This window comes from Myotis lucifugus, unplaced genomic scaffold (assembly GCF_000147115.1).
Source record: "Myotis lucifugus unplaced genomic scaffold, Myoluc2.0 scaffold_71, whole genome shotgun sequence".
Lineage (NCBI taxonomy): Eukaryota > Metazoa > Chordata > Mammalia > Chiroptera > Vespertilionidae > Myotis > Myotis lucifugus.
In genome coordinates this window covers 3603821-3617571 of record NW_005871119.1, presented here as the reverse complement: position 1 = coordinate 3617571, position 13751 = coordinate 3603821, and the positions used below count along the sequence as shown (strand labels likewise).

At 37.2% G+C, this 13751-nt stretch overlaps 1 protein-coding gene across 1 annotated transcript in view; it reads right to left on the bottom strand.

Moving 5' to 3' along the window:
- The window catches only part of PHIP (pleckstrin homology domain interacting protein), an 89195-nt gene that overhangs the window by 71418 nt on the left and 4026 nt on the right, over positions 1 to 13751 (bottom strand). The window contains exons 4-9 of the mRNA XM_023755195.1: positions 8415 to 8485; positions 6142 to 6242; positions 6004 to 6044; positions 5195 to 5293; positions 3579 to 3732; positions 3034 to 3168 (exon numbers count right to left, since the gene is read on the bottom strand). Coding sequence (XP_023610963.1) covers positions 3034 to 3168; positions 3579 to 3732; positions 5195 to 5293; positions 6004 to 6044; positions 6142 to 6242; positions 8415 to 8485 — 601 coding nt within the window. The remainder of the gene's footprint in view (positions 1 to 3033; positions 3169 to 3578; positions 3733 to 5194; positions 5294 to 6003; positions 6045 to 6141; positions 6243 to 8414; positions 8486 to 13751) is intronic.

The window sequence follows — 13751 nt, the reverse complement described above, 5'->3', positions numbered from 1 at the left end:
TATTAAAAGAAAAATAAAAGGGGAGGGGGGGCATGACCAATACTAAAACAGTATTCTCAAAATATACTTGATAAAAACCTGTTTTAAGAATTTGTATGTAAATTTTTTGTTCTTTTAAAGGCACAATTTAGCCTTGGACAATGTGGCTCAGTTGGTTGAGCATCTTCCCATGCACTGACAGGTCACTGGTTAAATTACTTGTTGGGGCACAGGTTGTAGGCTCAATCTCCAATAGGCAACATGCAGAAGGCAACGGATTAATGTTTCTTTCTCATGGAAGTTTCTCTCCCTTCCTCTCTCTCTAAAAATAAATAAATACATATTTAAAGTAAATAAATAAAGGCACTATTTACACTCCTTACTTTCTGGCCATAGATTTAATGGTGAATTTACTTATTCATGTTATAAGTTTGATTTTAAAACTCACACAAAATACTAATAATACTAATCTTAATACTTGCTCTAAACTTTCACCGTACCTAGTGCCTTTACATAGGAAACAATAAAATATTTACTAATTTGAACTTATGATTACTAGTTCAATTTAATGTCAGGAATTGAATTTTTACTCAATCAACATATGGTAATATGTTGATTAGCAACACCAAAGCTTACTTATTAGCTACAGAGAGCCAAAGAGTTATAACTACAGCCAACATTCAATATTCAGGATAGTGTATCGTGAACACAAGCTTCTACTCCTCCCTCAAGTTGTTTTAATTTTCTTAATGGCAATGCTGGATGCTTTATCTTCCGTATGCCCATAGATAAAACAAACAATGAAAAAAAAAACCAAAACAAAACACCAAAAGAGTAAAGAGCAAAAATCAGGGTATATAGATGACTTCAAATTAAGAGAAAAAAAATTATCAAGCTAACTTATGTCTTAAGAGATCTAATTGGAGTTAATTTCATTTAAAAAGTATTTTCCCACTGCACACATCACTAACTGGGTAGAGTTGGAAGTTAGCTGTGCAATAACTTAACCCAACTAGAGTTAGCATTAAGAACACATTAACAAAGGACAGAAAAACTGGTTTTAAGTTACAAGTACCCATATAACAGCTGTGTGATCTAGCTGACACTAAGCAAAGCATTTATCTCTGTGTAGTTTCTCCATTTGCAAAGCCAGTAACAGTAAAATCTACCCTTATTATCTTACAAGCTTTTCATAAGACACTAATGAAATAATATGCAGAAGCATTTTGGAAGCCTTTAAAAATCATCCAAAAAGTAAACAGCATATTTTTATGTTAATGAGATAGAGTAGTTCATTTTCTGTTTTGTTAAATGCAAGATTTATTTTTAATCCTTTTTGGATCTACTAATTATATAAATTTGTTTCTTCTGCCATTTAAAGGCTTTTAATTTCTTATTAAAAAGAGCAGGGAAAATATCCTTATCTAAAACACTCATTAAACAAGAAATAATTTTTAAGGCAGTATTATAACTAACCTTCTTTGCTAATTTCAAAGAGTATACAATATAATATTGGTGACTTCTACTCCTGATTATATCACTAATTTGTAATGGTCTAAGAGTAAATCTTTTCAATCTCAAGGTGCTTCAATTTTTATATCTACTGATAAAATGGAATATTAGTATGATAGACTTACCTTACAAGAAATAAATTCACCTTTATAACTTAAAGGTGACAGCAGTACTCAAGTAAGAGAAAACTTTCCCTCTAAACACTCTATTAATATACCAATGCCCTTTGAAAATATAAAATTACTAAAGTAATATATGTATAGACAAATTGTTTTCTTTTGAAACTATAAAGACACATCGAGAAATGACTAATTTCCACATTCAATAGAAATGTCCCAAAAAGAAGCAAACCAGAAACACAAGGATAGAAAGAAGAGGTGAATATTCTTTACCAGCATATTTAAAGATTTGTTTTTAAAAAGTCTCCTCTATACATATAATCACTAAGGAAATCCATCCATCACTAACAATTGTACCCCAAATAAATTAGCGCTGTCTTTTTATAAAAATAAGAATTTGACAAATCTTATTTCTTACCTTATTGTACATTAAGGCATATCAATAAAGACAGCTAGTCAAGTCCTTCATTAATAAATTTATTCCTTTTATCTTCTGCTTAATCCTCCCTCAACTGTTTTGATCAATGATTTCTTACTACATAGATGTAACTCTATTATGATCAATCAACTATGGTATCACTTTCATGAAATTTTTTCACAAAGTGTTATATTTCCCAAGACTGTTTTGTGAAACAATTATTTTTGCAAACTAACTGACCAACCACACTATTAATTGCATTATTTTATGATTTATTACCAAAGATTTCTATCCTTGATTTCTAAAGATATCTAAACATGCCGAAATAGTAGACACGTTTTTGTTTTTATTTTTAAAAGATATCATTGATGTATAGGAAGTAGAGCAAAAAAATGTAACTAAGCAGTATTTAAGAAGCACTTCTTGAAAACACTACAGAATAAGATGTGATATCAAACCACTGCAATTCCAAGTTTTCAGCAAAATACACTAAAATCTATATAAGCAACACAATATGGAGGAAAAAGTGCTTAATCACAAATAAATATCTAATGTACTACAATTTGGTAAAAGGAAAGAATGGCTGATTTCTGTGGCTTTCATTTTAAAATGGGTGTATTTTAATTAAATTATGTTGTACTACAGGACTACTGGTGAAATACAATAACACAATATAAAAATTTATTTACAATTTCTTCACCTAAGTTTTCCAAACTTTTGTTCTTTCTATATTGTATCGTCATACTTGTTTCTCAAAGTTTCACTATTAAAACTATTTTAAAAATTAGCTTAGTTATCATAATATTCATATGTATTGTAAGATGCATAATTAATTTTCCTTTAAATATAGCATGTAAATAAAAGTGTGGAATAAGCAACTTTTTGAAACTTTAAGTCAAAATAATGTCTGAACTTATTCTTAAATGGATTTCCTTTGTGATATGGAGAGTACCTGAGTCAATAAGTCCCCAAATCTTTAATAGCTATAAAGAGACTGATAATTACCATATTGAAGTAAGATCGAATTTTGACTCCTCTTGCCAGATCCCATACTATCACGTTTCCATCATGACCAGCAGAAAAGAGAACTCTTGGATCAAATGGGTGTGGCTCAAGAACAAACACCTCATCTTCATGACCCTAAAGTATTTTTGAAGTAGCAAAGAATTATAAATATTAAAAAAGAAAATTCCATCCAACAATATGGAAACATTTCGAAGTTCTGAGTTTTCAGAATTAAGGTGGCAAAATCTTCATATTTATCAATGTATAATAATGAAGCTGAGCTAATATCACTGTCCAGAGTTTGCTATCATTTGGTGAAACCTGAGAATACTATTGATGCAGCCCTACATACTAAAAAACAGCATGGATCTGTATTTCCAAGCCAAACCCATTTAATTGTATTTTAAAATTATTTCCAATCTTTGGCAAGTTACCCATTTAGCAAGTTAGAGATTTTAGCTAACGGAAGACTATTCCTAAATGAAAATAATAAATTTTACAATCAGTTTTAATTATACCAAATAAATTTTAATCTTTTTTCTCACCATGAGGACATGAATTAGTTGACCGGTATAAGAATTCCAAACTTTCAGAGTCATGTTATTCACTGCAGTTATAACTGTATTGTCATGTCGATCCCACGCCACCATAGTTACTTTCATCTTTGTGATTTTATCTTCTATTCCTTGAAGGTTTTGACTGAAAGTGATGGAGGCAGTATTTGTTTACACTGACACCATTTATTAAAATACAAGTATGACAAAAAGCTAAATGTATTTTCATATAACTTATATTCAGTAACATAACTATCACCTAGCAGTTAAGAATAGTTTGAATAAACATAAGACGACGGCAAAGGTCACTGCACCAAGTCAGCAAACCCAGGATTTCCAGCACTCTTAATAAGCCTTCAAAATAAACGTCACTGCTTTAACTCTATCTGGACCCTGGAACTCTGTGTCATGCTGCTCTCCATCTTTTACTGTTACTGTCATGCCCTGCTAACTGCTCTGCTCTGCTCTTCCATCCAAGACTACTAAACAAAAACAAATAGAAAAAAATGGTTAAGACCAATATAACAGTTACAAGGTATAATATCATTTCTTTTGGCCAGAGAAAACCATTGGATAAACCACATGATCCCTCTGTGACAAATGTAACATTATAATATGCTCTGCTTTTAAAAAACTAGTGAAACTTAACCCCTAGAGTGCCGGGGAGCGTGATCGCGCTCCTTCTGTCTTTTGCCAAAAGTGCCGGGAGCGCTATCACGCTCCTCCTGCAGTGTCACTATTAGATGCTAGTAGTTCACTCTTTATTGACAGATGGCACCTAAGTGCAGATTACTTATGATGCCGAATGTTTGTAGTTCTAAAATTCACCACTGGCATTTATCTGCCTAATTTTTTACAGGTACTACGATTTTATGAAGTTTACTCAGATTTTGTAGCCCTAAAGCTTTGAAATGGCATCCAGTTCTAAGTCTGCTTTTATTAGTGATGATGATATTGCTAAATATGTCAATTCTTGCTGTGAAGATGACGATTTTGTGGAAGATATTGGAGAAGGGTGTCCCTCTATTTTAACATTATGTTTTGTTCAATTTTTTTTTCTACTAGTATTTTATAATACAATCAGCAAACAATATATGTCAAAGATGAAAACAAATGTAGTAAAGGTTTCCTTAAGTTTTTGAATATGTAACTTCATTTACTTGCGATTCCTAATTTTTTTCCTAAACTGCTGTAAAATCAGCAAAATTGCCTTGGCAATTTTAGCATAGTTCCTAGGATATTTGTTGGCACTCAAAGGGTTAAAACTATTCTTACAATACCATCATTGTCTTAACAAAACTGAACTGAAAAAAACAACATCATTAATGCAGTAGGTCTTCTCCAATAGTGCAAAAATCATTTTATAAAAATTAAAGTCTCATAAGGACACATTTGTAATATCTTAAACAATAAAGGGGGAGAAAATAAAAAATAAAAAAATTAAAGTCTTTCCTCTCCAGTAGAACCTCTAGTCATAAAGCAATCATTTTAACAATGATTATGATATATGTTTTTATAGGCTTGGAGACACACCAACCTGTTTGTTATACAGCATACTCTAAATGATCTATCTATACTGACGTATTATAACAAATTTGATTTCTTACCCTGCTGGACGAGTAGCCATATCCAACAAAATGCTCTTCCATTCTCTTCGTTTAAATTGCCAAATTCGCGCTGTTCCATCACGACTCCCACTTACAAACCTGCATTAAAAAGTCCACCACCAAAATAAAAATTAAACATGTTCTACCTAAATGAACTTTCCAAGAGCTATGTTTTTAAAAATATTCAAAAAGACAACACTCATCTTTATTTACATAGCATTCTCATACTCAACCAGATATTCAATGCAAATCTAAGAACTCCTGAAACATTATAGGCTTTTAAAATTTTATACACATGTATTCTAATATGAATGGCTAGGTCTCAAAATAATATCCAAAAGAGTTTCAAGGCCACCATTTAGTACCTTAGAAAAAGAACTGATATTTACAAATAGAAAATTACTGACTTCTCTTAATATTAATGATCTTGACTCGTTCTATTCAAGGTTCTTAGAAATACCTTTCTTTCATTTTAAAACCAGAACATGGAAAAACCAGTTCTGCCTCAAATATTACAATGTGATACATTTCCAATCTCTACTAAGTGTCCCTTTACTTTGATATATATATGAAATAGGTAAGGTGGATAAAAATCCCTATTATTAAAAATGGCCAACTAAACTAACATTATTACAAATGAAACAAAGATATGTTCACATGTGAATGCTATATACACTTTTCAATATAACTACTTAAGATCTTTCTTTTAGGTGGTTAATTCCTATATAATTTTAATTAAAATCTGAGTATAAAAATTATCTTTATTTCATAATTTACAAATTGGAATTAAACAAAAATAATTACTTTACCTGTTACTAGTGTTGGAAAACTGGATACTGTCAACTTTGTCCTATAAATAAACAGATAAACAAAAAAGAGGATCCTGAAAATAAACTGTTAAGACTTATTTAAATTGTACTCATCTAATTCTTTTCACCAATACTTACAGTATGAAACTCCAATTCTGATATTTTTTCTGGCTGACCTGAGCCAAAAAAATAAACTCTAATAATATGGTCTGTGCTTCCTGTGGCCAGGAACATTCCACCTGAAGAATAGTAGCATACAAACATTTAAGAGTAAAACACAATTTCAAAATTAGATAATGTAACACAAACATTATCACAATGTATACTAAATGGTTAATACTTTAAAACTATTCCTATTTATCCTAAGTATATATCTAACCTGAATTAAAGAAGTTTGCTAACATAGTTTTAACTAGGAAAGAAAGCTTTCCACTACAAATTGTTTCACTAAGTGATTACATAATCTTAAATTGAAATTAACAATCATCTTCACTAGAAAACATGCCTTTTAAATGTTCAAATCCCTATCTTGCCCCATTTCTCATATGTTAAAATTCTATAAAACTTTTAGGGCCCAACTCCTTCAGTAAATTGTCTTTACAAGTTTTTTAATCAAATGAGCCTGCTCTCCTCTGAACTCTCATTAAGACTTTGTCATATAGCATACACAGTCTAGCTTCCATTACAGTTGTTTATATATTCCATTTACTCTCTCCTTGGAATCAGTACTCTCCCTCAGTGTTGAGAACAGTGAGTGCTATATGTATAACTGTATCTAGAGTACTTCAAACACATGCATAGTGCCCACATTTGTGCTATGACTAGAAGAAAAACTGTCTTCATGGAAGTAACAGTGGAAATCTAGAAGTTAGAAATTAAAAATGTTTGAATATTGATATTCAAATACATTCATGTCATCAGTTTGCAATCACTTATCTTAGGCACTACTGCTATCCACAATTATGAAATGAAAAGATAAAGTAAAACTGGAAATAAATGTGGAAATAACTAGTACTAGGAACATTAAATATTAAAATCCATTCATGTTTCATTTGTCATCAATTCAATTCAAATCTGCAGATCATAATGTGTTTAAAAAGATTAATTTCCATTCAAAATGCTGCTACATAAACTCAAGTTAATTTGAATGTCATCATTATTATACAGCTAATTTTTAAAGAGCAAATAAGAACAACTGTCAAAGTAATGAATAATGTTGTACAAATATCAAGTTTATTTTAGTTAGCTAAGGGATACCTCCAAAATCTATGAAAATATAAAGCAGATTTAAAGTACCTTTCTTCTAACAAGATACCTACTCAAAGATGTATTCCTTAACAGAGTAAATTTTGAAACTACTTATTCTCTCCTCCTAGAACCATGGTCAGCAAACTGTGGCTTTCGAGCCACATGCGGCTCTTTGGCCCCTTGAGTGTGGCTCTTCCTAAGCCTTAGGGGTACCCTAATTAAGTTAATAACAATATACCTATCTATATAGTTTAAGTTTAAAAAATTTGGCTCTCAAAAGAAATTTCAATTGTTGTACTGTTGATATTTGGCTCTGTTGACTAATGAGTTTGCCGACCACTGTCCTAGAGCATTATAATCTTCTTAAAGAAAATTATCAGTCACATGAGTATATAAACTAAATTCTAAAAAAATTCAAATCATTTCTAAATTAATTTTCATCCCCTGGCATATGTATTAGAATACGATTTATATTACAATAGTAAATATTTTCCAAAACTGTGTTCCACTATAAGCTAGCTTTTTTTTTTTTCCTTTCCCTCTTCTCTCTCAAAACAAAAACAATAGACACCTATTACTCACAGTTCTGGAGGCTGAGAAATCTGAGATCAGGGTGCCAGCATGGGGGTAAGGGGACAAAAATACTCAATCCATGACAGTGCTGTATGTAAGTGAAGTCAGGGACCCTGATGGTGTCTTTATCACAAAATGTCACATATTTATCTCCTGTGCCTTAACAAATCTATTTTTCTCTAATCCATGAAAGTTTTAGCATTTAATCAACAGCTCTACCATTTCTTTCTCAACTCTGAAACAAAGGTTTTTGTGTATTTACACACAATGTACATACGCTGTGTACATTAAAAGCTTTTGCTTATGGGTGACATTGTAATTTTACCATTTTGCACAAAAATTACTCAGTGCAGAGAACTTTCTAGGGCAGTTTACCTCAAGCACATAACTGCATTTGAAAATACAGGGTGGGGCAAAAGTAAGATTATAGTTGTAAGTGAAACAGAGTTTATTTTTGTATTATTTATTAATTATTTTCCATACCTACAACTGTAAACCTATTTTTGCCCCACCCTGTATAATGTCCAGGAAAAGAGAAAGATCTAATATATAACTTAAAGTAGAAAATTAGGGAGAAAAAAAAATCTTACCAGCACTAAAAGAAGAACAGATCATTTGAACTCCAGGCCTAGGGCGCTCTGTAAATTTTGCAGGTCTTGGACTATAATACAAAAAAATTAACAATTAAAAATATCCCAAAGGGAATAGCAACACCAGGAATCTGCTATTTCAAAAAATAATCACAGAAGGACAGAATTATATAAGAAGCAACAGATGGCTCCCTTCCTAAAAACAGGTTTGAAATCATATGTCATGATCAGTAGATCTTGTGGAAACTCCACATACAGATTTTGTAGGAGCTCCTGATTACATAACAATCCACACATAAAACAATTCCAAAGCCACTATGACAACAAGACATGCATGTATTAGTTATACCCACTCCTAATCAAATTTACATTTCACAGATTTTGATAGAGCACAAATATATAAACAAGTCATTTGTAAACATGGACGCTCAAGCAAAAAAGGTGTTGCCTCTGTAGCATATACACACCACCAATAACTAAAATTTCTCCATGTCAGACATTAAACATCTCCCCTTGTTTATCTTCTAATGTCACAAAATATGTCTTATAAAACTCCAAAAATTAAGATTCTTAGTAAAAAATCTTAAAGTATTTGACTCTTCAGTCAACTATAATGCTCATTCAAAACAGTGATATGTAGAAAATAGGTCACACTCAGCTATATTTACATTAATTGTAGAACTGTATTAGATTATGTCTAATACTATTGGTATTAAAGGTTTGTTATAATTAACTTTATTAAGAAAAAAATTAGATTTTATATACCAGCTTTAATACATATATATGTGTAATGCTCCAAAATATAGTAATTACTTTTAAAGCCCTATTTAATATACATTTTGACCTAGTTTTTCTCAGATTAGGAGAAAATTTCAAAAATAGTCTTCAACCTCAACCAGAAGCACTGTGCAACTTTCACAATCCACAGCATTCAAATATAGAGTGGTTTCAATTTTGTAATCATTTAGGGAAATAAAATGTATTTTTTGGATCTACCTATTATATATTCTGAACAATAGTCTTTCTTACTGATATAGAACACAACACATTATTTGTTAAGTTTTTAAAATAAATTTGTAAAAATTAACATTTTAAACATTTTTCTTAATATCCACAGGCTCTGATATAGTTGAGCATAATAAATCTAATTTACATAAACTTAAAGTTATTAAAACATTCTTTAAAGCTAAATTTATCAGTGTAAATTTACTTAAAGTAATTGAGCCCTAACCGGTTTGGCTCAGTGGATAGAGCATAGGCCTGTGGACTGAAAGGTCCCGGGTTCAATTCCAGTCAAGGGCACATGCCAGGGTTGTGGGCTCCATCCCCCATAGGGGCCGTGCAGGAGGCAGCCAATCAATGATTCTCTCTCATCATTGATGTTTCTATTTCTCTCTCCCTCTCCCTTCCTCTCTGAAATCAATAAAAATATATTAAAAAAATAAAGTGATTGAAACTTAAGTAAATTAATCTGAAATTATATAGGCAAATAATGTGCGACACTTTCCTTAATATCTTATGGATCAGCAGTTCTACATTTAAAAAATTTTTGGCATAATCATTCACATAAACGACAACCAACCATTTAGTTAGAACTCATAACCAGAATATGCAAATAATCATATACATTAACATTTTAAATAGGCTTTAATATTTTTAAGGGAAAAAAGATAAGCAGGTACAAATAATCCTATCTAATAATAGACAAACATGATAATTAAGAGTAACTTCACTACACTTCCCATTGGCTAATCAGCGAGATATGCAAATTAACTGCCAACCAGGATGGCGGCCGGCAGCCATGCAGCTGAAGCAAACATGAGGCTTGGTTGCCCCGGCGATGGAGAAAACCAAGGTTCCCCGCCTGCCGCAGCCCAGCTCTGAGCTCCGGATGTAACAATGTTGCAATTATAGAAGCTAAACAAACCCCAGGTACCTGCTTTCAGCCGCCAGCGGGCTCAGAGCTTAGAGTGCCAGTGATGGCAACAGAGTTTCAATTATAGAATCTAAACAAACCCAGATACCTGCTTTCAGCCAGCCACGGCCTCAGAGCTGGCCACGGCCTCAGAGCTGGAGCCGGCTCTCAGCTCCAGTGACAGCTATAGAAGGTAAATAAATCCCAGAATTAAAAAAAAAAAAAAAAAAAGAGCCTGGGAGCTTCAGTCGCCCACCAGCCTGAAAACAGCCCTCAGCCCCTGACCCAGACTGGCCAGGCACCCCAGAGGGGACCCCCACCCTGAAGGGGGTGTGACCAGCTGCAAACAGCCATCAGCCCCTGACCCAGACTGGCCAGGCACCCCAGTGGGGACCCCCACCCTGAAGGGGGTGTGACCAGCTGCAAACAGCCATCAGCCCGTCATCCAGGCTGGCCAGGCACCCCAGTGGGGACCCCCACCCTGAACGGGTGTGACCAGCTGCAAACAGCCATCAGCCCCTCACCCAGGCTGGCCCGGCACCCAAGCAGGACCCCCACCCTGATCCGGGACACCCTACTGGGCAATGCAGCCGGCCCCCACCCGTGCACCAGGCCTCTATGCTATATAGTAAAAGGGTAATATGCAAACTGACCCTAACAGCAAAAAGACTGGGAATGACTGGTCACTATGACACACACTGACCACCAGGGGGCAGATGCTCAATGCAGGAGCTGCCCTCTGGTGGTCAGGGCGCTCTCACATGGGAGGAGCTCTGCTCAGCCACAAGCCAGGCTGATGGCTGCCAGTACAGCGATGGTGGTGGGAGCCTCTCCTGCCTCCTCAGCAGTGCTAAGGTTGTCTGACTGCTGCTTAGGTCTGCTCCCCGCTGGCAAGTGGACATCCCCCGAGGGCTGCCGGGCTGCCAGAGGGATGTCTGATTGCCATCTTAGGCCCAATCCCCCGGGGAGCAGGCCTAAGCCAGCAAGTGGTCACCCTCGAGGGGTCCCAGACTACGAAAGGGCACAGGACGGGCTGACGGACCCCCTACCCCCGAGTGCACAAATTTTTGCGCACCGGGCCTCTAGTCTATATATATAAAAGCCTAATATGCAAAGTGTCCCCTCAGGAGTTTGACCGGCAGATCGGGAGTTCGATTGCTCGCTATGACGTGTGCTGACCACGGGGGGGGGGGTTGCGGAATGAAGGAAGGCCCTGGCCGGCGGCCAGCAGTCGGCAGTCGCTAGGGACCCTACCTGAGCATGAATTTGTGCACTGGGCCTCTAGTTTAAGATAAGCAGGTACAAATTATTTTTAAGTGCATACTTGAGGAACTATTTTAAGATGTGGCCTTGGACACAGACTGAGTTCAATTCCGTGCTCTGCCACTTATTCAGGTATGTGACCTTAGGCAAGTTAACATTTCTGTACCTCAAGCTCCTCATATGTAACATGGGGGTAAAAAGAGAAGATATCTCAGAGTTGCTGAGAGAATTGAATGAGTATAATCCATGTAAAGTGCTTAGTTATTGGCATAATATATATTTGTATTACTAGTATTTTAATTATAAATATTAATGAATATTAGTATTACTAGAGGCCCAGTGCACAAAAATTTGTGCCCTGGCTGGGGGGGGGGAGAGGTGTCCCTTAGCCCCACTTGTGCCCTCTCATAGTCTGGGACCACTCGGGAGATAACGACCTGCTGGCTTAGGCCCACTCCCGGGTGGCAGAGGGCAGGCCCAATCCCTAGGTGCAGCCCCTGGTCGGGCTCAGAGCAGGGCCGATTGGGGAGTTGGGGCGCCGCCCCGTCATGCACAGAGCAGGGCGGATCGGGAGGTTGTGATGCCACCCCCAGTCACGCTCAGGGTAGGGCCGATTGGGGGGTTTGGGCGCCGCCCCCTGTCACACTCAAGGCAGGGTCGATGGGGAGGTTGCGGCGCCACCCCGTCACACACAGAACAGGGCCGATCAGGGGGTTGGGACGCCTTCCCCTGTCACGAACAGAGCAGGGCAGATAGGGAGGTTGTGGCCCCGCCCCCTGTCACACACAGAGCCACAGGGCGATCAAGGGGTTTGGGCGCTGCCCCCTGTCACGCTGCTCCAGGGGCCAGGAGGCCTCGCGGCTCCGCTGATGCCAGTGCTGGGAGGCCTCGCTGCTCAGCTGATCCCAGTGCTAGGAGGCCTCGCTGCTCCGCTGATGCCGGTGCTGGGAGGCCTCTTGGCTCCGCTTGACACAGGGGCAGTGAGGCCTCGCTGCTCTGCTGATCCCGGTGCCGGGAGGCCTCGCTGCTCTGCTGATCCCGGTGCTGGGAGGCATATTACCCTTTTACTATATAGGATAAAGGCCTGGTGCACGGGTGGGGGCCGGATGGTTTGCCCTGAAGGGTGTCCTGGATCAGGGTGGGGGTCCCGCTTGGGTGCCTGGCCAGCCTTCAGGGTGGGGGTCCCCACTGGGATGCCTGGCCAGTCTGGATGAGGGGATGATGGCTCTTTGCAGCTGGTCACACCCCCTTCAGGGTGGGGGTCCCCACTGGGGTGCCTGGCCAGTCTGGGTCAGGGGCTGAGGGGCGTTTTCAAGCTGGTGGGTGACTGAAGCTCTCAACCTCTCCTTTTTTTCTTTTTTTTTTTTTAAATTCTGGGATTTATTTACCTTCTATGGCTGTCACTGGAGCTGAGAGCCGGCTTTAGCTCTGAGGCTAGGCTCCAGCTCTGAGACCTCGGCTGCTGAAAGCAGGTATCTGGGTTTGTTTGGGTTCTATATTTGAAACACTGTTGCAACTCCAGCTCTGGCCGGCTGGCTGAAAGCATGGGGTTTGTTTAGCTTCTATAATTGCAACATTGTTTCTTAGAGTGCAAGCTCAGAGCCCAGCAGCAGCAGGCGGGGAATCTTGGCTTCCTCCTTCACTGGAGCAAGCAAGCCTCCTGTTCGCTTCAGCTGCCTGGGGGCTGGCCACCATCTTGGTTGGCAGTTAATTTGCATAGCGCCCTGTTTAGCCAATGGGAAACGTGTCGGAGGTACGGTTAATTACCATGTTTGTCTATTATTAGATAGGATTAGTATTTTAATTAGGTTCAACCAGTTCTAGATACTCCATTAATGAATAAGCACTACTTAGTTTGGCACAGTGGTTAAGAGAAGGTTCTTTAAAAAAAAGAGAAAGAGACAGAGAAAGTGGGTTCTGATGGTATACTTCCAGTATTCACCTCAGTTTCCTCCCACCACTCCACATCCTGAAGATAGTAATATACCTTCCTCATACGAGTTGCCATAAAGATTAATGATACAAGAAAATGTAAAGTGCTCGGTACTAGCTTGGTGGAATAAGTGCTTAATAAAAACTGGATATCATTATTACCTGCATATTTTAGAATTCCAATTCTCTTCTTACATCTAAGCTACATATATTTGGACAGCTTCCTC